This window comes from Lygodium microphyllum, chromosome 19, assembly GCF_053477565.2.
Source record: "Lygodium microphyllum isolate KBCC chromosome 19, Lygodium_microphyllum_v1.1.10, whole genome shotgun sequence".
NCBI classification, from domain to species: Eukaryota; Viridiplantae; Streptophyta; class Polypodiopsida; order Schizaeales; family Lygodiaceae; genus Lygodium; species Lygodium microphyllum.
Genome location: NC_141153.1, coordinates 25,654,315 through 25,682,036, shown reverse-complemented (window position 1 = coordinate 25,682,036; position 27,722 = coordinate 25,654,315). Strand labels below are relative to the sequence as shown.

The 27,722-nt window shown below is 36.3% G+C and overlaps 2 protein-coding genes across 13 annotated transcripts in view; one reads left to right on the top strand and one right to left on the bottom strand.

Moving 5' to 3' along the window:
* Window positions 1–27,722, bottom strand: part of LOC148019666 (GABA transporter 1-like) — a 155,004-nt gene that overhangs the window by 92,677 nt on the left and 34,605 nt on the right. For 9 of the 10 annotated variants that reach the window (XM_087699785.1, XM_087699779.1, XM_087699776.1 and 6 more), the window contains 2 exons: window positions 6,942–7,039; window positions 6,643–6,829 (listed from right to left, as the gene is read on the bottom strand). The exons of the other annotated variant lie outside the window; for it this stretch is intronic. In XM_087699785.1, coding sequence (XP_087555911.1) covers window positions 6,643–6,829; window positions 6,942–7,039 — 285 coding nt within the window. The remainder of the gene's footprint in view (window positions 1–6,642; window positions 6,830–6,941; window positions 7,040–27,722) is intronic. 10 annotated transcript variants of the gene reach the window in all.
* Window positions 16,865–25,795, top strand: LOC148019667 (uncharacterized). 3 transcript variants are annotated; one of them, XM_087699787.1, is made up of 11 exons: window positions 16,865–17,639; window positions 23,028–23,137; window positions 23,302–23,394; window positions 24,450–24,527; window positions 24,619–24,711; window positions 24,809–24,871; window positions 24,958–25,020; window positions 25,106–25,252; window positions 25,318–25,374; window positions 25,475–25,523; window positions 25,634–25,795. In XM_087699787.1, exons 3-11 carry the CDS (start codon window positions 23,371–23,373, stop codon window positions 25,639–25,641), a joined length of 582 nt encoding a protein of 193 aa, XP_087555913.1. In that variant the 5' UTR covers window positions 16,865–17,639; window positions 23,028–23,137; window positions 23,302–23,370; the 3' UTR covers window positions 25,642–25,795. The 3 variants fall into 3 exon arrangements, 2 of the variants coding, with proteins under 2 accessions (XP_087555913.1, XP_087555912.1); XM_087699786.1 differs by having other exon boundaries at window positions 25,106–25,374; XR_015694857.1 differs by lacking the exons at window positions 24,619–24,711; window positions 24,809–24,871; window positions 24,958–25,020; ... (2 more) ...; window positions 25,475–25,523; window positions 25,634–25,795 and adding exons at window positions 23,814–23,906; window positions 23,995–24,359.

Genomic DNA, 27,722 nt, shown 5'->3' with positions numbered 1-27,722 from the left:
TTGTAAAAGTGAGTGGTCACTAAAAATGTTTCAAATTCTAATTCATTTGATTATGCATAGCATACAAGCCGATCACCATTTAAATTTAAGAGAGACTAGTAGCACGAGGAAACTCGGTGCTAGTCTCTAGCAACGTTGCAATTACGACTAACTTAGAAATCATTAAAGGATTGTTTTTGCACCTCACACGACTATTTTTCTAAATCATAAAATGCTGGAGCACAATATATGTCATCCACAATTGTATTATGCATATCACATGGTAACTCCTGGATGCATAGCAATTGATTGCCAACCACATGACTTACATGGAGTTGTGAGCAAACCCAAGTTGTAGGCTAGATGATCGAATCTTTGGGAAATTGTCAAGTGAGAAAGTTTTATATCCTAGAACCTTTGAAATATATAAGAATGGAGTGTGTTTGTATGTGCTTTATGTTAGAGCAGCGCATCTTGGGGCCAATCTCGAGGTGTAGGAGAGCTGCAGTGGGGCCATGGCATTTAGTTGGAGGGATGCCTCCTCTATGTTTGTATCACGTTGGTGTACTACACCAAGATGTATGGGATCTCTCTCTAAGGAGTAAGGAAGGGCAATCGTTGGACTACGTTCCACTACAAATGCAATTCTATAGTAGCAATTAGGACAATGTGTCCCTTGGATGCTCTTGGCCGCGAGGCCATGTGGGGTTGTCTTTGTGAGTGTTAGAGGCCCAGCTAGTGCCTATAGCCAGTGTCAAGCCTATTTTAGGTCTTGATAGGTGGTGCATTTTTTGGGAGCCGCTAATAAGTTTCAGTTTCTATACCTTGGTCGATTGGGACCTATTCATTAGTATATGCCAAAAATTAGTGAGCTAGACTCACAAGACCATCAAGCCGAGCTTCAAAAGCAAAAGAGGACTAAATGAGCTAGACGGTGGGGCCAAAATAAATAGAAGATATTATCTGCAAAGGAGTGGCCCAATATCTTTGTAAGGGCTGGGTCTTAATAACCCTAGCTCAACACATAGTCTGTTTAGGGGGAGGAAGCTCTAGTACTTCCCCCCCTCCAATTAGTCCATCCCCTTTGATTGGAGCAATAGTTCTAGTTGTTCAAACCCCTGTAGCGAATCAGGTTGTTACCATGGTGGTACAACCTATTGTTATATCTACTAGGACGATGAATTTTCTAGCTTTAGAGTTCCCTCTACCCATTTTTTATGGGTTAACAGAAGAAGATGTGGAACTGCACATTAACAAATTCTAAAAGTTGATGTTCAACTGTTAGATTCAAGATGAAGGACACTTAATGATGTTCTTCAACATGACTTTGAAAGGGTGCACTGCAGTCTAGTATCACAGCCTAGAGGCTGGAACCATCACTACGATTGATTTATTCTTTGTAGTCTCGATGAGATTTTTCCCCTAAAAGGGGAGGTCAATATTGGCTATGTGTCCTTAATGTTACACATCAAGAACCTTATGAGAATGCCTATGGGTATGCAAAGAAATTGCAGGAGGTTTTTCAAAAATTACAAACCTATATCCCTATTCCAGCTATTGCTCAGTTGCAATAATTTTTGAATGGGTTAGACTTTAACATTTTAGTCCAATTGAGTAGTGTTTCTCTTGCCGACATTGATACGACTATTACATGAGCAGAAGAGGTAGAATTGTGATTACAAGTAGCTTATGCCTCTAGGTCAAACTGGAATTTGAGTTTAGGGTTTGGAAATTCTTTAGCACTAAAAAATGGAGGTCAAGGGATGCCCAAGAGTCCTCCTAATGGGGGAGGAAGCAAAATTCCAAATGTGCCCATGTTGCCAGCTCCTCCTAGTGTGACCATGCCAATGACTAGTCAAATGGCTCCACTGATTATTGAAAGCCCAACAATAAATCCTATTGTTGTTCCAAGTAATAAAATGCCAATCCCTAATCAAGTGGTTGGGCAATGTAATGAAAAGTAGACGATCGGAGCTATCAGTCAAGTGCCTCAAATGTCCTTGGTGAAATTAAGGATATGATGAAGCACTATACCGATATGATTAGCAAACATTATAGAAAAATAGCTATTGATGTTAATTTCCTTAAGAACCACGAGAATTGAATAGAGAGTTAGGGAGTCGACACCATGAAGAGGATGGCCCATCAAGATTGAGCTGTAATTGGTGTGGTGGTCAACATCTCCCTAGGAATTGTCCAAACGTCAAATGCAACATATGTGGGAAGTCATGCCATTTAGCTAGTACCTATTGGAGTAAGATTAGCTCTCTGCAGCAAGGAAGTAAATATTCAAGTCCAGTTAACCATCGAGTGCAAGGGAAAAACCTCTAACAAAATGATGGACCAAAGCAAATATTACAAAGAGGGAAAGCTATGGTAGAGGAGCTACCTAGTGGTAGTGGTGTCAACCTTATCGAAGCTGTGTGTGCCAATAACATTGAAGCTTCTAATTTACAAGCCATTACAAGAGGGAAAAAGGCTAAATAAGTCAATAGGGATAATGTAAAACCTATTGAGGTAACCCTAAATAGGATGATAAATGAATGCAAGTCCTTAACCCTAATGTAGAAGCTGGTCCTCTAAAAGCAGCTAATGGCAAAGTAGAACCTCAAAATAAGTTGCCAAAGATAAAGGTAAAAGCCGAGAAGGAGGTGCCAAAGTCAGTTCAAAGGCTCCTATAGTGCTTCAACATATGATGAATGATATCTTTTGAGAGCATCTAGATGATTTTGTAGTTATATACTTAGATGATACCTTGATATTCTCAAAATATTCAAAGGAGAATGAGCACCATATAAGATTAGTTTTGGAAAAGCTCAGAGAAAAATGACTATATGCAAAACTTAAGTGTTTTTTCCATCAAACAAAATTGAAATTCTTGGGGTACAATGTCTCCTAGATAGGAATCTTCATGGAACCAAAGAAGATTGAGACTATTCTTGACTAGCAAACATCCACATGTGTCCGTGATGTCCAATGTTTCCTTGGCTTTCCCAACTTCTATAGGATATTTATCAAGGATTACTCAAAGATATTCACATCACTCACTAGACTCGTAGGAAACTCAAAGTTCTAATGGACCCTAAAAGATGAGAAGGCCTTCTAGAACCTAAAGACCGCTTTCATCTTACCCAAATCCTAGTCCACCCAGATCCTACCAAGCCATTTTTCTTAGAGACCAATGCATCAAACCAGGCCTTAGGATCCATCTTGTCTGACCATGGAGATGATGGTCATCGAATGATATTCCACTCAAGGAAGTTAAACTATGAGATCCATGACAAAGAACTCCTTGCCATTGTAGATGCCTTTGATACTTGGCGTCATCATCTAGAGGGTGCAGCCCATTCATCGATACAGATCACAAAAATCTAGAATACTTTATGACAATCCGCATCCTCAATCGAAGAAAATCATGTTGGCCTAACTTCTTATCTAGGTTTGACTTTGTCATCACCTATCACCCACGATGCAACAATGCCAATGAAATGCTTTATCAAGAATATCCTACCTGGAACCTAAGAAGAGAGAAGAAGATTTTGATCAACAATGAGCAATACTACTCAAGCCAGAGCACCTCTAGCTAGTAGCCATCCCCAATTGTCACCAAGGCAATCCTACCTTGATACAATTAATCCATGAAGCCCTACCACATTATGATTTGGCCAACAATTTCAAGAGAAAAAATCAAGAGGGAAAAGGAAATGAAGTTTGTGAGTTTCAAAAAACTAATGGATTGTTATAATATCAAGATCTGCTTTACATACCTCCAAGAAAGCTGGGACTCCACATATCCAATGATGGCCTAATAGAATGGGTAAATCAAGTCTTGGAACAATATCTCCAATACACCATCAACTACAATCAAAATGATTTGTTTGAGCTAGACTTGCCCTTTGTAGAGTTTTCCTACTATAATAATATCCATGCATATACCAAGAAAAATCCTTTCTTTGCAAACTATGGCCAACATGCAAGTATGGATGTTCATCTCTCCAATCAAGTGAGCAATCCTACCGCCCAAGATGAAGCTCAATACCTAGCAAACATACACCAAGAACTCAAGCAAAATCTAGAAGGCTCAAAATCAATACAAGTACAATGTAGACTAGCATCATCTCCAATATTGAGCATACAAATTCTATGGTGATAAAGTATGGTTACTTAGGCAAGGGGCATACCCTCCAAACAACAAGGCCCTCCACCAAGCTAGACCACCAAAGATTTGGCCCCTTCACTATCATAGCCTATATCAACTTAGTTGCTTGCTAACTCCAACTCCTTAGCATCATGAAGATCCACACACTCTTTCATGTTTCCTTGCTCGAGTCATACCATAGCTCACCACTAAAGGGGGAGAGATCTAATCCCCCACTACTTGTCCAGATTGAAGATCATGAAGAATTTAAGGTCGAGTTATCTTAGACTCGAGGATCTCCTTAGGTCAATTTTAATACCTTGTTCATTGGAAAGGATATAATATCAATGATCACACTTGGGAACTTATATAATATCTCCAAATAGCACCTCTAAAAGTTAAAGAATTTCATAAGAGGAATCTAGCAAAACTTGGACCAAACCATCGAGTCACTCCTCATGGAACTCATTGGTTGCTAAAGGAGGGGGTGATGTCATGAACATTCCATGATCAAGTATATGGATTAATTCTTGCTCATGACATATGATTCCATATCCCATGAGAATGCACGCCTAGCAAGACATCCTCAAGCAAACCATGTAAAACCACCCTTGCCATGTCATCATAGAGCCTTCTAAAAGATATGACATATAATCACTTTCATCATCTATGATGTCATCATGGAACATTCTATAATATCTTTATCCACCCTCCAACACCTATAAAAGTAGGGGCTCACTATAGAGCTCCTCAATCATGCCAATGCCAGTCTTGCAAGCTCAAGGAGTCAAGACCTCCAAGTAGCTTTGAATTTCAGTTTTGGTTCTTGTCTAGTCATGGTATCTTGTCTTGTCTTCCATTATACTCATGTTGTCTTGTCACCTTGTAATCTTGTAATATGAGATCTTGTCTAGTACTATCTTGTATCTTGTTCATCCCTATTGAAGGGAGATCTTGTAATTTTGATATCTTGTATCCATACCTATGGTCGTGCATTGTGGGATCCTTCATATCCTTTGAGTCTTGTTGTCTATAGCTATGGCATCGGGTTGTGGAACTTTCTATATCTTATTATCATTGTACATGTGCCCCTACATGGGATCATCTTGTAATGAGAATTCTTCTAACCAATCTTACATCTAGTCTAGTCTCTCAAGCACAGTTTAGTGCTCCCATAACACATCCTACCTATCCTATCTCTATGCATTACCAATGGGTTGCACATTTGGTGGCCACGCCTATGGGATTATAGCAAATGAGATATATTGTGCTTGCATAACAGGGCCATACAAATCAATTAGAAGGCTGGGCTTTGAGGTCTATAGCTAGTAGTGTCATATGTAGGTTCTTATTAAAGGATGTGATATGCCAAGATGGTTGTGTGGGCAAGATGACAACCCATAGATGAGATTTGGATGTCGATAAGGATAGGGAGTTATTCTCTAGGTTCGGGATCAATCTTGCACTAGCATTGACATATAATATTTAAGGAAATGGAGAGAGTGAACAAGAACATAAACCAATTGTTAAGGCACTAGCAAAGGTATGTAAGAAAAAAATTTAAGAGTGGCCTTGGTTACTACCATATGCTCTATGAGATGATCACATTATTCGTGTGGTGCTATGACAAGGTATATTCTTACCAAAGTTGATGTATGGGTAGAAGTGGATCATGCCAATAGGCAATATAACTTCTACATGTAATGTATTGCTAAGAGATGAAATGATGAGTAGAGAAGATCCACTAGTAGCTCTAAGAATCCATCAATTAGAGAGGAGGCAAGAAGATATAGAGCTTGCAATACAAAGACTAAAAGAAGCCAAGTTAAGAAATAAGGATATATTTTTCAAAGGACATAGACTTTGACCTAGATCTATTGAAGAAGGAGATTGGGTGCTTGTGTACGATAGCAGTTTGGATAATCAATGTAGTACCATCAAGAAGGTCTCTAAGAGATGGTTTGGTCCCTACATTGTGAATTATACATATGGTAATGCTACATATTGTCTTCCTAAGCTAGACAAGACATATTTGAATATACCGATACTGAGCTAGAAAATGAGTCAAACTATTTAAGAGGAGAGATTCTTCCACTTATGAGAAAGAAGAGGATGAAACTAGAACTACTCAAAACAACATAGAAGAGGACTAAGCAGAAGATAATGTAGTATGCATTAGAAGATTTTGATCATGATGAAGAGTAGGATAAGTAGTACATACCCAAGGTTGTGTCAGGTTTAGGGGAGTGGATGTCGTGTGGTTCTCTATGAAATAATTCAAACTTATGGGAAGTCTAGTAGTGACTATCTCTTACTTGCTACCTGTGGCTTTGCTCTACCTGTGTCAATGCTAAATTTACACTAATTGCGATCAATTCTTATGAGGTTGGGAGTATGTTTTATGCTTCAATGTGAATGCAAGTGTTAAGAACTGATTCTTGGCCAAGTAAGTTAATTTCTTATATTTCAATGTTAAGGTTTAAAAGACTTGAAATGAAATCTAAATAGTAGTAAAAGAACCTCACCTGCAATTGTGGAACCCAAGACAAGTAGTATTGTGTATACCAATGAGAATAATAGTGAAAGTAGATTGAGATGGCGAAGAGAATGAAATGTCGGCAATTGGGATACAATAGTGGAGAATACTCCAAATATGGAAACATACATTGCAAGTGTGATCTTCTCATTATGTGCTACACCATAGCAAAGTGCCTGTTACAAATGCATGTATCGAATGTAGGTAAGCAATGAAAGTAGAAAAAGTGAATTTATGTAGAATAAATGAACAAAAATGCACCAACCAAATCAGGATGATGAATAATACCTTCAAACTTTCTCCACCTAAGAGCACAAATGAGATCACTGTAGTGAGACATACTATATATTGAGCTGGTGCTACCACATATTTGCTCCATTTTACACCTAAGCACAAAAAGGATAAAAGTGATTATGTATAGGAATAAGCTAGAGATAGAATAGTTTGTACTAGAATCATTAGACATGTGATGCATGCACCTCATAGTGTAAACAATCCAATATTTGAGCACATGTGATGATGCCTTTGTAATAACTACTCATTGTCTAAAGACATGTTTCTAACCATTCAAACATACAAACTTGCATGCAATTTATGGCTAGGCACTAGCATGAGGAATATAAGGACAAAGATCTAGATTCACATAACAAATTTAGGCATAATTCATGGAAAGTATGAGACACCTTCCAAAATCACACTCTCCGTTGTTGCATTAATTGAATTAAATTATAGGATCCTACACATGAATCACGATGTTTTCACCTCAATGTGAATTATGCTATAGAGCATGCTCTATAAATTCATAATACAAGTGTATAGATATGAATATAAAACTCCATAGTTTCACAAAAATTTCTTATTTTTGTAATTGATGATCAATTTTATGAGAATTTCTAGCTCTATAATTAGTTTTAGTGGTGTACATATTAATTCATGAAGTTGTATATTTAACTAATTGACGAATGTAGTTATTAGCTTGGAGAGGTTGCACACTCTAACAACATATGGAAAGAGCCTCTAGTTGATTTCAATGTTGATTAGCAAACATACATCATTATAGTGCATAAAAACCCTTTAGTTAATGTATCAAAGTTAATGATATATCAATGAACGATTGTCTTCAAAAACCTAGGTAAGGTTTTTAAGGTTTTCTCATTTTCCTTAGGAATCGTCACACATCTAATAACCCATCGGATGTATCAATACACTACTCATACAAATTATACATATATTTATCATCTCAATTTTTGGGGCAACATTTCCCTCCTTATATATGGACAATTTTGTAAGCTATATCTCCATGAGTTGCCCATCATGAGGAAGTAAAAAACGTCCATCATCTTATGCAACTTTGCATGGTAACAATGGACCTTGGTCATAATGTATGATTCTATCTCAGTAACCCCCAACAACACCAAGAAACATTTATAGTGACCACACAAGCAACTTGATATTATCTCTTATAGGAGATAAAGAAATATTAAGATTTTTCTTATTTCTTAAACATGTAGTTTTTGATACATATGTAAAACAAAAAGCCTATAGAGGATCATTAGGTATTAGATCTCTAATGCAACTAAGTTCTTATGCATCAAAGAGTGAACTCTTTGATTCATATCGAGTGCCAAGTGATCCAGATACCTTTAATGGATAATTCAAAGATGCTCTCATGGAATCATAAAAGAGAAGGCAGGAGGGGGAGGACTAGCAAACCTATTCAATATCGGCACCATGGTAGCACCCACCTTTGCCAACATGTATTGAAGAAAAAATTCTATTGACATAGTCCTAGAAATCTCTCTATTATTATTATTCTTCTTATCCATCATACCAATCTCATGAAGTGTGGCAGCAATGTCCAACTCCCTCTATGTAGACAAGGATTCATACTTCTTTGAGTGTTGTTGGGGGTGGCCATTATTGTATACTCTTGACCTTCATAAGTTCTACTACAACTCTTTCTTCTATCAATATAAATCCCAAGTACTCGATCTCTCTTTTGAAAAACATTCACTTCTTCTTATCATAAAGCTGGTATATCCTCATTATTTCAAGAACAATGAGTCTTGTTTCATGTTCCTCATCCTTCTTAGAGTAGGTCAAAATTTTGTCAAAGAATACAAAAAAAAACATTGAGATAAGGTCCAAAGATACCCTACATTAATATGTTTAAGGTTACATGAGCATTGGTTAGTCAAAAGATATAACAATGAACTCATAATAGCCATATCTTTGTATTAAAGTAAGTTTTGAAAATGTTTTCCTTTTTAATCCTTATTGGATAATATCTAGAACTTATGTCAATGTTTGAAAAGATCTTTGCTCCCTGAAGTTACCAAGTTACTCATTAATACTAGGGATTGGGTACTTGTTTTTACTACTACGATCTGGTTTAGTCAATGCAAAGACAAAAATTTCCATCTTTCTTTTTTTGAAATAGGACATGGACTTCCCATGGTGAAGTACTAGTTGAATGTATCCTTAACCCAATAGCTTCTTGATATTTTCTTTCAACTCAATCTCCCTTGAGGATGAACATTTGGTATGGTATTTTTCCAATTACAAAAACTCCTAGTACTAGCTTGATTTCATGGTCAACTTCTCTTTAAGGTGGAAGCTCGATTAACTCTTTTGTGAAAACGTGTGCATAATCCATCCACAAATATTTACCTCTAATTCCTTGTCTTGACTAATTTTATTGAGTTTTATTAGGTATCCATACAATCTTTTTCTTAGCTCTTAAAGCTATTCCGTGAAGCATTGGCTAACTAGGTTTTTAGCTTACTAGCTTTACCTTAAGTAGTCAAATGATTTCCTTGTAGGTTTTAGAATGAGACTTGGTTTCTTTCATGATGGATGTGAGAATCATTATGAATTAGCGAGTGCATTCCTAACAAGCATTTATAGGCACCTAGGTTTATTACACTAAATTATAAAACTAGTAGGCTTGTTGTTTACATCCCACTCCACATTCCTAGTTTGAAATGATGATATAACTTCCTTTCCATTTGTTAACTCTACCAAAAGTTTGGATGTTGGTTTAGTCTCTATTCCTAGTTTATATACACACATTAGAGACTTAAAGAAATGAAAGAGTTTACAATCTATCAATATTTCCAAGGGTATACCTTGATGTTTGGTGTCTAAATCAACTACAATTGGTAAGTTGGTCCCTTCTTGTCAACAACAGCATTGTTAACCCACAATTTGTGCAAAAAATAGGCATATTTTGGGAGCTTCATTGGTAAAATCTCAAGATTCTAGACATTCAAATAATGTAATCTCTATGCAAAATCCATTTTAAAATCATTGTAAAGGCATGGCTCAAATCTATCAAGTCATGACGATGTGTTTTCAAAATTTGAAAGAAGCTAGGAGATTGTTCTTTTACAAATGAATAAGAAGGTCTCTTAGACCTTAGTTCAAAATTGTAGTATGAAATATTAAATAATAGAGGGAAAAAAATGGTTGGAGGAGTTGGCTGGGAGAGGAAACGACACATTTAGGTGTCTCTTTCCACTTGTTTCCTAAGGAACTTTCAATCGTTCCCCACATAGGCAATTAGGAAATTCTCCAATATTTCCTATGTAGACAAGTACGTATTCCCCATTTATAACTAGGAAATTGCATTCCCTACATCTTATAATAGGGAATATAGAGCATTCCCTACATTCCTTTGAAGGCCCTACATTCCCTACATCTTATAATAGGGAATATAGAGCATTCCCCACATTCGTTTGAAAATCCCTACATAAGGAATTATAAGGATGTGATTCCCTACTTTTATGTAATAGGGAATTAAAGGTACAATGAGGATAAGATAAAGATGATGTTGATCACAATTCTCTATTTCTCAATTCAAGTTGATACTGATGGTTTCGAGAAGGTAAGGACAAAGGTGATGATGACTATCACGGTGGTGATGAGGATAAGAAAAATGAAAACGACGAGGAACATATATTTCAATTGCAATTTGAGGCGGCTCGAGTTGACGAGAGAAAGGAAAGGCTTTTGTAAAGATTATTCAACCTTTGTTTTAATTTCATCCACGAGTCCCCCCCTTCACACCCAAAGAGACACATGCGTGGACAAAACACAAGATATGACAATTCCACAATGCTTCATGCCAACCATTATCCCCTCCATTCCCATGCAAGCATTCGGGCTTATTTTCTTATAATCACATTTACAACATATGTCATTTCTAAAAATGCCAAGTGATTAAGAGATTATTGTGCAACCATAGCATGTGCCTCTTGTGCTAGTACTCGAGCTTGTAGAAAGTGAATGTGCCTTTGCTACAACTTATACAACACTAAAATTTCTAGCTTTGGGTATACAACACCTAGCCAAACTTGCTGGCCCCACACCTAGCCCACATACTCGACTAAGGTGACTAGATCAATCTTATTTTTACTTTACTAATATTTAGTATTTTATTTATTTTATTTCTATGTTTAACTTTCATTCAGGCCCCATTCCTAGACCACATGGGTAGCTATGATGGGTATACAAGAAAGGCTTGGTAAACTAAAATTAATCATGAGAATTTAAATATATTATAGTTGTATTTATAACATTAACATTAACTTCTAAGGGTAACAACTTTGTGCACGCTCTCTCTCTCTCTCTATGTATGTATGTGTGTGTGTGTGTGTATATATATATATATATATATATATATATATATATATATATATATATATATATATATATATATATATATATATATGGGGCTATAATGGAATAATGTCCTAGGTGGTTTGACTTAACATACACGAACAAAGATTTTGTTGTATTATATATCTGTACAACACATATTCCGAAATAAACCTAGGAAAAATGAAGTCTTAAGGGTAACAACTTTGTGCTCTCTCTCTCTCTCTCTCTCTCTCTCTCTCTCTCTCTCTCTCTCTCTCTCTCTCTCTCTCTCTCTCTCTCTCTCTCTCTCTCTCTCTCTCTCTCTCTCTCTCTCTCTCTCTCTCTATGGGGCTATAATGAAATAATGTACTAGGTGGTTTGATTTAACATACATAAGCAAAGATTTTGTTGTATTATATCTTTACAACACATATTCCCAAATAAACCTAGGAAAAATGAAGTCAAAGTGGCAAAATACCAAAAAATTCAATCTTTTTAGTTACTATTAGATTGTTTTTTAAAGTATTGCAATAAAATGCCTTGTGTGTGTGTGTGTGTGTTTTTGTGTATGTATGCATACCAATCTTGTAATGTATAACAACCTTCCGTGATGTGTTTTTGAAAGTATCTTCCAATATCATGTGACGTGCTTGAAAGGTGTATACCATGTGAGAGCGGACACACTTGCACATTGAGGACATGTAAGTCTATAGAGATTCTGATGTTGAAGAAAGACAATCGAGCGGGAGAGAACAAGAACAAACAATGGAAGCAAATCATCAAGCAAGAGGATGAGAAATGAGAAAGTATTGATGATGTAGATGCATCCAACCACATTATGTTCATATCACACTACATGCATTGGGGGTTTTATTCTCAAATGAAACTACATGAATTAGCATTTAGGTTAATAAAATGTGTTGGATGTTGTGGATTAGAACCAAAGGAAACATTGAATTCCATCCTTAAAGAGTAATAATGTTTTTGTTGTATTTAGTTATGCTAGAATTGCCATGAGGCTCTATTATCATTCATTGAAGAATACAATTCCTAAGAGCATCGAAGTACTAGCCAATCTACCAATGACTCCCAAATGCAATAATGCACTGAAATAAAATATGAGTGTTAGCTACCTAAAATTTGTGCATGTATTTCCTAAAGGGCATCAGCATCCTATTGAGGAGGTGGTGTGTGAATGATCCATGGTCTCTTGATAATGACCAACATGGTCCAAGTATAATGCACAAGCATCATATTGTAGTCCATATCATGCCATACATAATCCAAGGCATAATCATTCCTATAAGTTGGATGACATTGGGATATGGACTAGCCCTGGAGTAGGTGTTTGAAGTATCATACCAACCATATAGAGAATCCTCATCCCAATCTATAGTAGCATAAATGATGGAATAGGAACAAATATATGTGATGCCTCTATTATCCCTATTGTCTAGAAATATGCTTTCCAAATGTGTGCAAGTATTGTTGATCCACAAAAGTCTCCCAAAAGCAATAGCACGGTGAAATAAATTTTTGAGTGATGGCTACCTAAATTTCTTGCATGTATACGTGTAATACATCATCGTTCTCTTTGCAACAGTAATACCATGGGAGAGGTCAATCGTAAACAAAATTGGTATGCTTTCATGTAGACTTATGCAAGTTACCTCTTGCTTAAGCGTGATGCACCTCAATTCAATGACACCAAAGGGAATCCCCACGTTCTCTCAAAATTCTTGACATGAGAGAATGTAAAAATGTTAGCTCTTGAGCTTGGAGGGAGCCTAAAGAAATCGGGTCACCATTCGTGGACCTAGGGCAAGTGAAAAGAAACCAAGCCAAATGTGCTTCATGAATTGGATCGAGACTTGTACGCCTCTACGACCATAAACAAGTGAGGGCTCATAGAGGCTGGCGAGCGTGTAAAGAAGTGGGCAAAGCCATGTTATGATCTCTTTATGTTTAGACCGTCTGAAATTCGTAGGTGCGGGCGAGGACAAAGAAACTGGAGCTCGTGGATGCTATCGAGCGATACAAATAAGTGGGCAAAGCCAGGTCGGGTCTCCAAAGTCAAGCTACTGTGTTGGTATGGCTGGAACGGCGGAGCAGGTGCTAAAGGAAATGCAACTGCCTAAGGGCGAGTGGTTATGTGGTCCACTATAAAATAACACTTACCCTGTGTGGGGACCCTTTCGAATGCCTGGCTACTGGGATGTATGGATCGTGATGGTGGATGTGTGTAATGCTTGAAAACCTGGAGCAAGCTAAAGGAAGTCGGGCCCGTGGATCACTCGCTCTCCCTCCATCTTGACCAAGCCGCGCACGGAGCCATAACTGAGGAGTCAAGTGGACTGGATCGAGTAGTGAGGGGCCCCTGGCAACCCCAAGCCATGTAGTACGTCACGAGCAACTACACCAAAATCTGACGCTCAGGCTACGTTAGCATCTCCATTGTGTTCTTAGTGAACATGATTGTGCATCAATGATGATGTGGATATGCATTAACGTGTATTTTTATGCATGTGGTAATTTGATGTGTCTATGTATGTTTATGGATTTGGTTACCTTGTGATTTTGAGTTTAATTTTATACATGAGTGAAGAAGTGCTATGAAAACACACGCTTTCTCTGTGTGTGTGTGTGTGTGTGTGTGTGTGTGTGTGTGTGTGTGTGTATGTACTAGGCGCTCCACGCTTAGCTCCCGGTGCTTCGTGCCGGGAGAGAGAGAGAGAGGGGGGGGTGATACGTGGTGATAAGGGGGTGCACAACAAACTCTAGACCACTTACTATATAGAAAGTTCACACTATAACTAGGAAGAATAGCAACCAAACTAGGAAGAATGTAGAATTTTCTAGTTATAACTAGATAATTTTGTCATCAGAATCTCTTCTAACTAGTAAATCCCTTTTTCTAGTCATAACTAGCAAGTACTATCATCTAACTAGTCATAATTTTTTTCACTAGTCATAACTAGCAAGTACTATCATCTAACTAGGAAATTATGGATAGTCTTTCAAGTTAACGTAGACTCACGATTTTTCTAGGTAAAACTAGTAAATAAATATTAGTTTATTTGAAATTTGCATTTGTATATTACTCACTTATGAGCTAAGCTTTCGATTCCACACTTATAGCTATACTCACTAGTTTGTGTAGCCTATGCTTAGTCTAGCCTATCCATAGCTTATATATAGCCTGGCTTATACATTAGGCATAGGATAAGCATATGCTAGGTTAGGCATTGGCTCGATAATATAAAGTAGGAACATTATATGCTATGCATAAGAATACAACTTATATCTAGCATTTTCTAAGCACAAGGTAACCATAGAATAGGATAGGGTTGTGTTAGGCGTTGGCTCCTAGCATATGCTTACCCTATGTCTAAACTCTTCCTAGAATATTCTTAGCCTATGTATACACATAGGATTGGCTTATAGTATGCCTAGTATTTTCCTAGCTTGCCATACGAGTACCCTATGCCTACCCCTTGCGTATTTATGTTAGACATACCTATGTCCAGCCACTCTATAGCCTCTATCAGTTTGTCAGTATGAGGAGCCTATGCAAATATCTTGCCTATATAACTAATCCAATCTAAACCTAAGCCTAAGCTTAAGCTCTACCTTACTACGAGCCTATCCCTAACACTAACCTTTAATGTAGTATAAGCCTAGTATATATTGAGTCTAATCCTTTGAATTTAAGGTAAAGAATATAGAGAGTAAGTTATGCTTATACATCATGTGTTACTTCTATAAAAATAAGTTGTGTTTAGTCATTTTGTGGATTATCATTAATTTTGACCTATTTGTAGTACAATTCTAACTTTTTATATGTGTGATGATGATCATATTGTGCTAAACAGACGATAATAGGCAATTAATTTGTTTTACTTTTGGTGAGCAAATAACTAGACAAGTATAGAGATGTAATGATTGTAATATTGATCACTAGTGGAGTGCAATGTGAAATTATTACTATTATGGAGATTGTTATCACATAAAGCTATTTATATGCTTTAGCTTTAAAGCAATTGTACTCATCTATTTAGAGTGCATTGTTGTCTCTATCTTCTTTTATTTTATTCATATTCATTAATTTTTTCATTAATTAATTGTAATTATAATATTAAAAATAAAAGATTAGAGCTAAGTTGAGGCTTATGTTAGAACTAATCATTTTGAGTGCGATTGAGTCATCCTCATTTACACTGTTTGCTAGTTATAATATGCTTTTGTAATTAATTTGGCTCAATTTTCCATTGCAATCATCGCTCTAATACCATGGAGTTGATTCTTACATAAGGTTTATGATCATAGCAGCAAAGTAATGGTTGAAGTATTGGTGTAGTGAACCACTAAAATATTTCACCACATACTTCATAGATTATCTTAAGGGACTGAGAATTAGCAAGATTAGTTGAAGAAGTTGATCTCTCACTTGTACACAAGTAACTAGCTTATTGACGAGTGGAGTGTTGTTCCCATTGCATCCAGTAGCATTTTTCTCACTTGGCTATAGGTTGAGGTGTACATGGCATCTTCCCTATATCATAAGTACCTACATGAGTCTCTTCTTGCAACATATCTACAAGCTATCAATATTGTATGGGTATATATTTGCATCAACCATGGCTATGAATGAGTATTCACCACATTGGTTAGTACCCTTGAACCACACTGTCTTTTCCCTCTTCATCATGTGGACCACACATTGCCTTTTTCACCCAACCACTTAAGCACCTTAGTCCACTCAACTACTATGTAGATAGGCCACATGATTGTTTAGCCACATTGGAGAACTCGATCACTTGAAGCACATCGTCCTAACTACTTGGAGCACTTTGGCCACATGTTTAATTAGGCAAAAATTCAGGCACACTCTTCCACGTGCACATACTCAATCACATAGTCACGTAGTTGCACAATCATACACCTTATTTCAACTCACTTTACCTTTCCTTTGTCTCTTACCCTTGATCACGAGGCACCCTTTGACCACATTGAGAACTTCATTTTTCTATGACAATAACCTCACTCAGCAATTTAGGCCACATTAGGCACTCATGAATCACTCTAGGTAGCATTAGCACATGATTATATAATACTTAGACACTATATCACCATCACACTCTACTACTTAGTGCTCATAGCATAGTGATGTGGATGGTTTTGGGAATGGGGATGTGGACTAGAATTGCCCTCCTTTGTCACCATCAAAGAGGGCTCTCATAAGTGGATGGGATTGGGATGTGGGTTGGTTTGAGGATAAGCTAGGTCTAGGATGGCAAGCTAGAAAATGGCCATCCCATGTCATTATGGCTCATATCATTTTACTAAAAGAACACATTATCCACTCGATTACTTAGACATATCGAAGTAGATATTACCTTATGCACTTAGGTAATATATAAGGCCAAATTTGCACGATTATTGGACAAGAGTGCAAATACTTTCACACATTGTAGATGCATTTGTACACACACTTTCAAGTACCTTAGGATAAGAACTAGGGTACAAGGTCTTTGGGGCAATTTGTACATGTGTGAGAGTAAGATGCAATACATTAGTCCACATGTACATATCGTGTCTGGAGAGGATGGCGGATTTCTACCTACCCCCTAATTCCCTACCTACCCTCTAATTCCCGCCAACGGATGCCCTTAGTCTAGAGGAGGGAGCTGGAGGCCGAGACCGAGTGCCCCTGTGCAAGTTGGCCTTTCGCTCTGCAGTAGACGGCCTCTACCTCAATCACTACAATCGTGACCTGAACGGCTACAATGCCTTGGAACAGAGCCCGAACCAGTGGAGTGAGGTTGAGGTGAGCGATGCTTGTAGAGCCCTTATTAAATTAGTACCCATCATTCCGATCCAGGGGCTTGATGATCTCCCTTCCAGAATCCACAAAGGCGTGCAAGAGGGGAGCCACTCCTGTAGGAGCCTTGCGAGGCTCCATCGATTCCAGCAGTGGAGTGCGTTGCATCTGCAGCACAATTAATTATAAGGGTCGGCGACGTCATCTCCTTAGTTCAAGGAGTACCCCATATCCTTACCACGCTACATCTTCCTGAAGGGGGACAATGGCATGTACATGCAGAGCACGTGTTGGTGAGGGCATCACTCCTGATGGAGTCCGTCCATATCCAATTGGTGCTGTTGCGCCAGAAGCGGTCGGTCTGCGGGTCATAGAACGCAAGGCTGCCATCGAGGAGGTGGACAACCTTGCTGGTGCCATAGAGGTTTCCAGGGTCACTACCATGGAATTTAAGACAATTGATGGACCGCTCGTGGTGAGCACCTAGCCCCGTCACAGTGCCCCCCAACCCCGTCACAGCAAAGGTATCTTATTTATGTTTTTGCTAAACCAAGTCTTATGCATTTTTGGAATATTTTGATGCAAATATATTCTATAAGGGAGTGTGATTGTTACCTAAAGTGTATTTTCACAAGGCATACTTTGCAAGAATAGGTATTCTACGTAGGATTGCCATGTATTTCCCAGAGTGTCCTTATAGGTGACACTGTTCACTTGAAAGGTTGTGATTTATTTTTTACACTAAAATATAAGAACTTATACTTTCATGACTTAGGCTACAAAAATAACACTAAAATAGGTATCACTTGTTTGAGGAGATGTTTAACTATGCTTGGGAAATGATAATTGCTGTGATGGGCCGTATTAGCCCTAGAGACACGATATTTTTATCCAAGTAGGGTTTTATAATCTCTCCTTTGCTTGTTTGAGGAGATGCTTAACCATGCTTGGGAAAGGATAACTGCTGTGATGGGCCTTATTTATAGCCCTAGGAACACGATCTTCCTATCCTAGCAGGGTTTTGTAATCTCTCCTTTGCTTATTTTGAGGAGATGTCCAACCATGCTTCGGAAATGATAACTGTTGTGATGGGCCTTATTAGCCCTAGGGACACGATCTTCCTATCCAAGCTGGGTTTTGTTATCTCTTGTTTGCTTTTTATGCTAGGTTTTCTCGAGCATAAGTTTATTATAGTAAGCTCCAAGTATCACTTGTTTGAGGAGATGTTTAACCATACTAGGGAAATAATAAGTGATGTGATGGGTCTTTTTGGCCCAGCCCGTCCCGATCTTCCTTTCCAAGTAGGGTTTCGTAATCTCTCTCTCTATAGCCTACTCATGTTTGTAGACTCATTGTTAGCCTGAATTCCCCTTCAATTCACATGAACCAAGTGACACCTTTGCACCACTTCATAATGTACATCTAGCTATACTTTACTGGAAGATCTAGTTTATGTATGTGCCCATAATAAATATAGAACTTTGAGATAACAATATCAAGTGAACATACTTTTCTTTCACCCTATGAATATGCTTATAAACCATATAGCACTACCGTATCCCTGCTCTACCCTTAGAAATAATAGACACATGTTTTTGCTAAACTAAGTCTTATGCATCTTTGGAAGATTTTGATGCAAAGGTATTCTATAAGGGAGTTTGATTGTTACCTAAAGTGTATTTTCACAAGGCTTTAAGTTCATACACTTTCTACTCTTTGCAGCTTTCTAATTAAATCTCCTTGACTATGCTTATGGTTCTTGAATATAATTTATTTCCACCATAGATAAAAGTCTACTTCCCTTTGAGTAATGCTTTTTTTTTTCCCGTTTGATGTATAACCTTTGATATGTAACTTTAATATATAGATTGATTATTTTTTATTTATGTCTATGTTTCAGGAAGCCATAATGAATAATTTAAGAAGATGTTAGTGCAATTATAAGTGTAGGCATTCAACCCTTGGTTATCAGAATGTTACTAGACAAACTTACTATGCACACAGTCGCAAGGATATGAATGGGATAATACATTCATTAGTTCTGGCTCATCAAGAAGGTCAAAATTCTACTAACAATGATGTTCCTATGAGTGAAGATAACCCTCCTATGGATCAACTATCATCTCACTCTTTGCCTAGACGCAGGCATTTGTGGTGTACATGCAGAACATATTGTGGAGGTGGATGTATGGTTCCTCACTCAACATATGCAAGACACATGAAAATTGAGGAAAGATTTAAGAGTCTCACTACTAATCTTGGTTTACGTGACTCTCAAGGACTACCACAAGATGACATTCTATTAGAGCATAATGGCATGGGAGATGAGGTCCATAATGACTCATCAGATGAGATTGACAATTTAGACGAAAGGGAGGATAATGAGGTGGAACCACAACATGAAGCGTTCGAGATGGATGATGTTGAACCATCTTTATTTGACAAAATCGTTCAAAGAATAATTCAATTGCAAGCACTTTGGGATGAGCATCAAGCTTCAATTGAGTTTCAAGATAAAATGCTTAAAATTCTTTTTGGTGATATGGTCAGTTCTAATCCCCCCCAAGCACATATGGACAATATATATATGCCAAGCTTGGCCAAACTACTAGTGCAAATGCCTAACACATGGGATGGAGACTTGAATGGTATAAATATTTCTACTTGTTGGGAGAAACTTGGTATCATGTTCACATGGCTAGGTATGGTTAACTCCCAACGTTACAGGGTATGCCAAGGAAGTGAGAGCTCTATTCATGCACCATTTCTTTATCAGCCAAGCAAGGATGATAACTACATTAGAGACACAATTGAATGTTTGTGTAACACCAGAAAAGGAGGAAGGAAGAAGTTAAAGTGTGATTGTTCACAATGTTGTGAAAAGTGTTCCAAGTGTTCTCTACCGAGAAAAGATATGCTCTCTTTTGACTATGTCTCCATTAGAGAACAATTGCGTCTACTAATTAGAAGTAGAACTCTATGCCATGAATTGTTGGAAATGTGGAGAAATAAAAACAAATGGTTAATACAGGAGAATACACTTTGTGATTCTACAATAAATGAGTTTTGGGATGGTACAAAATGTAAAAGTGTAAATGATTTTTGGAATCCTGAATCATACTTTGAGCTTCCATTGATATGTAATAACATGCATTGCAAACAAGTCTATACAGCTTGGTCTTCTACCCAAAGGTCACCATTGCTTAATCATTCATGGGATGATATTGAGAGTGCCTACAAGTTTATCAGCAAATCATGTCGAACTCACATACATGGGTACAAAAGGATTTGTAAGGTACACTTTATTATCATGCTCATCTTTTTAATTAATATAAATGAAATTTGATATAAGTTACTAAAATGTGGTGTGTTTTGTGATAAATAGGGTGATCCACGAAATTTCGCCTTGTTATTACATTGGGATGGATTCCAAGGCTCAAAGACAACCCAGAAGAATTGTGGAGTTGTTGAAATTAAAATTCTCAATGTTGGAAAGAGCTCCCTTATTGGAGTTATACCGGTTTTATTTATTCCATTCAGTTGCAAAAAAGTTATTGGAAGCTCTATTAAACTCTTTCACATATTCATGCAGCCATTGATAGATGAATTAGAAAGTCTATTTGTTGATGGATTTGAAGTAGACTTCAATTATCCAGTCACACAAATTGTTGAGCATGAAAATTCTCTTAGTCGAAGATTCATTGCACGTGCTATGCTAATGATGGTAACTGGAGACCATCCAGCTCAGTGCAAGATTGGATCTTTCGAAGATGGTGGTCAATCATTTTGTCGTAGAGACAAAGCAATAGCCACTTTGGAGGGTGAGGGCTCAGGACGTTACTTGTATGATCAAAATAGATTCCAGTTGAGATATAGACCAATTAAAAGATCAACCAATGAAATGCTTAGTTCTTTGACTATGACAGAGCAAGCCCTCACCCAAGCAGAAAGAGAAGAGATTTTGAAAGATGCGGGACTTTCTGGTAGATCATGCTTGTGGAGACTATATGAACTCTATGGCTTTGATTTATCCCTGGACCATGTATATGATTGCATGCATATTTTGGCTCTAAATTTGTTCTCAAAATATATATGTGCTCTAATAAGGACTGTGGATAACAGGATGAAAGTCAAAATTGATGAGACAACACATCGTGTCACTAAAGTGACATCATACTCTATTCGTTATGGTCGCTGGCCAAGATATCCTAGTAAGTATTGTGAGAGCTACAAGGCTGAGGAAAATCAAAAGTGGATTCAATGGTGTTTGCCTTATGTACTATGTGAGATTGAAGGTATTCCGAAGATATTCTATGACCTAGGATTGATTTTGATAGACATTTCTCATGCTTTTTACAAGTACACTCATGACCATGGTTGGTTTAGAGAAAATATAGACACTTTGAGAGAATTGCTTAGTTCATGGAGAGTAAGCTCTGAGGAGCTCTTAGGATCAAACTCGGCTCCTTTGGAACATGTTGCAAGTATAAATATTTTTTATTTTTTTAGTTTCTTCATTTATATAGCAATTATAATTCACTTTAATCGTATATATTTTCTTGCCTTACTAAATGTAGGTTTTGCAGAATTCTTGGATGACATTATTCAATATGGTAGTCATGATGCTTTCTGGTGTTATATTTATGAGCGTATGGTCTCAGTATATGTCAATATCAAAACAAATAATAAAGATAATGAGATTTCTTATGCAAACTACCAAAGATGAAGATTCTTTACATGGATATTTATGCATATTACAAAGGACCAACATGACAGACTTATGCTGTATCAAAGGATGACAAGAGAACTCCACAAAGCTTTACTACCACTTGATGGATACTTAGTGGATTCTAATAGGTACAATGAATGTCCAGAATGACATGCATTAGGTCTCATGCGTGCATCATGTGTGGAGAAAGCAAAAGAAATATGGAGTTTTTTAGAAAAGGCTAATGATTGTGCATGCAAAAGAGAAGCTCTAACAAAGGGAATAACCATAGGAGCAAAGAAGTTAAGACGCAAGGATGCAACTAATGAAGAAAAGAGATATGTTCATCATAGCTTCAACGTAGAGGTGGAAACAGTGACAGAATATAAAAGGGTTTTTCTAAAGGGAGAAGTTTATAAAGTGGGAGATAAAATGGTAGTAAGATGCGATGAAGACTCTAGAATGGACATAGATGTTGGCCATTAGAAAGCATGCATATCATCATTTTTTTCGTTTGAATGCAATGGTGAAGTGAAACTATTTTTTGGAGCTTATTACTACAGACAATGTATTGTGGTTGAAAGTGGCCATGAAAGTCTAGTTGTGGATACCACTACAGGTATGAGTGTCTTGCAAAATGGTTTTGTTCCATTTTCATGGGATTGTATTAGACCAATACAATCATTGTTACACAAATTTATTCCACTTCAACATGGAAACAATATCATCGCATATGAGACAAAAGATTTGAGACCAAGGTCACGTTTGATTAAGATAGGTTGCATCGATTGCATTCCTCCTTGGCTAGAGGAAAATGATGTTGTCTATATGAAGTCTCATCTAGATGCTTTATGTGAGCCAAATGACCTCAAATATGCTGTTATAAGAGCAGTACAAAAGTGGGCTGGCTAACTAATGTACACTTGCAAGAAAATATTTGGAAAGTGAGAATAGAGGATCAAGATTGGAAGGATCGGTGGCTATGTGTATCCACGAAAAAGCAATGGCAAGTACTCAAAACAAAAGCAATTGCAATTGACAATTAAAAAAAGATTGTACCTACCATATGGCGTTCGCATGAGCATGAGGCAACAATGTTATGACGATATGTTTATTGAAGTCTTTTGTTTTGTATTGCTTAATGTAATTTACATTTTCAAACATGCATTGCAAACACTTTCTTATTGTTACCATGCCTATGTAGGTTTGCCATGTCGACTTCTAATCTAGAGATGATGGTTCTTTTGAAAAAAATGATGAGTGAGGATCCCAAACTACTTGGGCTTGTGGATTCAGTTGTGGAAGAAGTGAAAGGTAACTAACTCTAATAACTAAATTTATACCTAATTTTATTACTAATTCATGTGTTCTAATCCAAGTGCTAAGAAATTAAGTGATTTAGTTTGATATAGCACTTCAGTTTAAAAAATATAAGTCTCTTATGTTTCTAAACTTTGGTTTATTATGTGTACATAAAGGTAACAAAATCACAAATGATGGTACAAGAGATAATGGAACAATGAAAGCTAAGGAGGTCATTGGCCCTAATGTCTCTTCAAATCATGATACAGGTATATGTCTTTATTTCTACTAAACTTTGAAAATTAAAATTTGTACATATATTACATCTTGCTTTATTAGGTGATTCATTTTGAGATTAACTAGCTTTAATAAGTCTCTTTGCCTAATTTAAAATGTTCATAGTTATTCATATTTTTAAACTTTGAGTAATTGTGTGTATATATATAAACATAGATAAAAGAACAACAAAAGGTGGGAAAAGAGGTAATGTAAGAAAGGGAGAACAGGAGGTTACTTGAGATAATGTTTCTTCAAGTCAAGATGCAGGTACCAACTTTAAGGATCAAAAACTTGTACAAATTTGGTGACCCAAATTGATACAAAATATCTAATTAATTTCTTTTGTGTTATTGAAAATTTTCATAACCTTGTATTATTGTGAGCTTTGGTTAACTCTATGTATATATAGGTAAACAAGTTACTAAAGATGACAAAAGAGACAATGCAAGAAAGGAAGACATTGAGATTGCTTGCCTTAATACTTCTTCAAGCCAAGAATTAGGTATTACTAGCTCTCTTATGTTGATAATGAGTCATTTTTTGAAATGGTTATACTAACTAATGATATTTGATCACTTGAGTATCAATAGGAGTGATACGCATACCATCATATGATGATATCTATCGGCCATCCATGTTGAAATTTAGAGAAGAGGGTAAACTTTATGGAAAAAAGCTCTTGGCTGAATACTTTAAAAGTCAACACACTGTCATGCTCGAAAATTATCATCGAGTACATAGGTGGTTTGAATCCTTAAACCCAAACGATCTACGTTATAAAAATGCGGATAAAGAGTATATCATGAAAATCATATCAAAGAATCACAATGAGATTTTACCATTGAAGTTTACTGGATGTGAGTACATATGGAGAGAGAATGACATATATGACTAGTGGAAGGGTACAAAGCAAGATGAAAGAAAGTATTTGAAGAAAAAATATCTTTTAAAGAAGGTAAGTTGATTGTTACTTTTTTTAATTGGCTTTCCTAATATTTGAGGTGTAGATTCTTAGTTATTGAACTATTAATCTTATGACATATAGAGAGAATTATCCGCATCTCTTGGAGTGGATGATATAGATAAGCTTCAAAATGTATCAAATGACATAACATCATCAATGGTAAGATGATATGATTTATAAGTTTGATATCATAAGTGTAGGATTGGTTCTTTTTCTCCCATACTCATTTAGGGGTGTCTATTGATGGCAGAGTGAACCATATGTTGCTACTATTGATTCTAATCAACTTGATGTATACATTCCTAGCATGGATGATATTTCAAATGAACAAAGTTTGGAAAAGGTATCTTATAATCTTATATGTTTATCATTTTTGTACTTGATTCCATATATTTTGGAGACATTTGATGTATACGCATGATCTTATTTTGTTGATGTAGCCTCTTGAAGAAAGTAGCTCCTTTGAAGGACAACAATATAAGCAAACAGATTTATCATTGCAGGTAATGCTTTTAAGCTCATATCTAATAACTTTCTTCGAGAATGCCTCTTATACATATACTTATACATTAACTTTCATTTCCCATAGATGAATATGTTCGTGGAGGAAGAAAAGAGCTTTGAAGAATTTCAATGTTATACATCCGATGAGGTTCTTTGCTTTATATTAAATTTAAGATTGACCATATGATTCATGTTCTTAACAGTATCTTATCCTTTATATGCTTAAAATGTAGGATGTTGAAAATGAAGTTGAGACACTTGATATGGAAAATTGTGCCAGCTTTTCAAAGTTATTGTCACATGGTTTAGACAAAATAATGTACTCAACTAAACGTCAAGAAACTATGAAACAAAGTATCCATAGTTCAAGCAATGATAAGGTATGTAACTTTTTTTTCTATATAAATATTTTTAATGTGATTACTAATTTTAGTTTTGAATGTAGGCTAATCCAGATGATGACATTAATGAAACATCTCGAAAAAGTCAAAGAAAGAGGAAGGTATTTGATATATGTTTGTGAGAGAACAATAGCATCATAGTTTAGTAAATAACTAAAGGTATGATTTATTACATAACTATTTATTTTACGTATTGACTAGCCAAGTGAGACGATGAAGGATCTTTTGCAACAAAGGAGCATGAAACGAGGTACCAATATCAACAAAAAAGAACCAAATGTGCTAGATGTAAACGTTTATATTTTTGTTTATGTCATACATGAAAAGCATAATCTAATTTTTTTATTTTATTTAAATTAGGAATTTAAAGATCTCCCAAACCAAGGCATTGAGATTAACATTTCAAATGATACTCAAAGGGTAACTTTATTATTAATTTATATTTTAATTAGAGATATATAATTGTAGTCATGTAGTTCAATTTGTAGCTTTTGAGATTAACATTTCAAATGATGCTTAAAGGGTAGCTTTATAGTTTATATATATATATATATATATATATATATATATATATATATATATATATATATATATATATATAATAGTCATGTAGTTAAATTTATGGCTTTTCATATTATAATTTGTGTCATTTAATTATCTATACATAGTATAATAAGTTACTTATTCTCTTTTTGTTATTCAATGAGGTTAATATGACAAAAGAGAACATGGAAACCATACTTTTGAAGTATCTTGGTGTGCCTACAATTCATGATATGTACTTTTCTTTAAAGAGTACATACATGAATCTCAAAAAGATTGAAGCTAGCTTTCGAGTCTTGATTAAGGATACAAAGAAACCAACAAGTGATGATATGATTAATGAGATTATTTATTGGCTACTAGGAAATGGCAAATTTGTATTAAACAAAATAGTAATGTTCTTAGTCTAGATGATGTGGAAGTTTTAGCATAACTTCCACTTTGAGTTAAGAATTTATTGCTTTTCAATATATTGGAGATTTGAGAGATTACTCAAACATTTATTACTTTGCAACATATTGGAGATTTAAGGGATAAAACAATCAAGACACACATGTTGCTTGATTATTTTTTAGTTCTATGCTCCTTTAAAAGTATTTTCATTTTTCTTTTGGTTGCTAGAAGTAGATGTTGATGTCTTAATTTGTTTAATCTATTTTGATCATTAGATGTATGTTATTGATCCTTACTTAGAAATGATGACATTCTCTATATAATTTTTTAGTTAAAAATTTATTGTGTAATTTCTTGTTTTATATTAGCATGTCTAAGAGTAAGGACAAAGTAGATAAAGTGATAAGGAAAAAAGAAAATCCCCACGGAATTCCCTAGTTGAAAGTACATATAAATAGAGAATGTAAAAAATAGGAAAAATGAGAGATTTCCTAGTGAGAGTACCTAGGGAATCACCTCTAGAATTTTTTCCCTATATAAGGAATATTTCCTATATAGGAATTATTCCCTACATAGAAAATTTTGTATTTTCTTATGTAGGAAATATTTCCTACATAGGAAAGGTCTTATGTGATTGCCTACTTATTCTCACTAGGAAATGTCCCATTTTCCCTAGTTTTTACTTTCCCCACTTATATGTATTTTCAACTAGGGAATTCCATGGGAAATTCTCTTTTTTTCCTATATGGGGATCGATTGAAAGTTCCTTGTGCTTCTCTATCTTCTCCTCATGTTTTCTTGCAGAATTCTCTTCCTCTCGTGTGCTTTCCTATCTTTTCTTGTCTCATGGAGGTTGAGAGTGACGAAGAGGGCGAGAATGATCGTGATTCTTATTGTGGTTAGGTGTGTGTTTTGGCAGATCTCATGGTTAGAGACCAAGCCTCAGCCATCTAATTTGGTGCCTTGCAACCCTGGTTGTGTGATTTTCATGGCTCCCATGGGAGGGTTGTCAATTTCTAGTGCGCAACTGGGGAAGGGATAACTATGGAGTCTGCAATAGAGAAAGGAATCCCATGAGAGGACTGATCTACAACTCAAGGAGACAAACTGTATCAGAACACAAGCCTATGGCATTGATGCGATCCGAGTGGAAGTCATGACCGAACGATGGCCTTGATACATCAGTTAATGATGTAGAAGGAGACGAAGATGAAGAGGAAGAGGAAGGCGATGATGTCCCGCATTCTGAAACCAACCGCCATGGTTGACAGGAAGCGTCACAAGGAAGCCCTAGTTGAGAAGCAAGCGTGTCAAAAGCAAAATGGAGCAGTTCTTGAGAGGAAGAAACAACAGGTGCAGAAGGAAGCTATAGGAGAGAAAAACGACGAAGAAGAAGGTGAGCATGTCAAAGTACAAAGAGGCCAACAGCACCAGAGAGTTGAATCTTTTTCACTCTGACATTAATGCTTTTCTTAAATCATGTGTAAAGATCCCTTCTTCTTCCTCAAGCCCT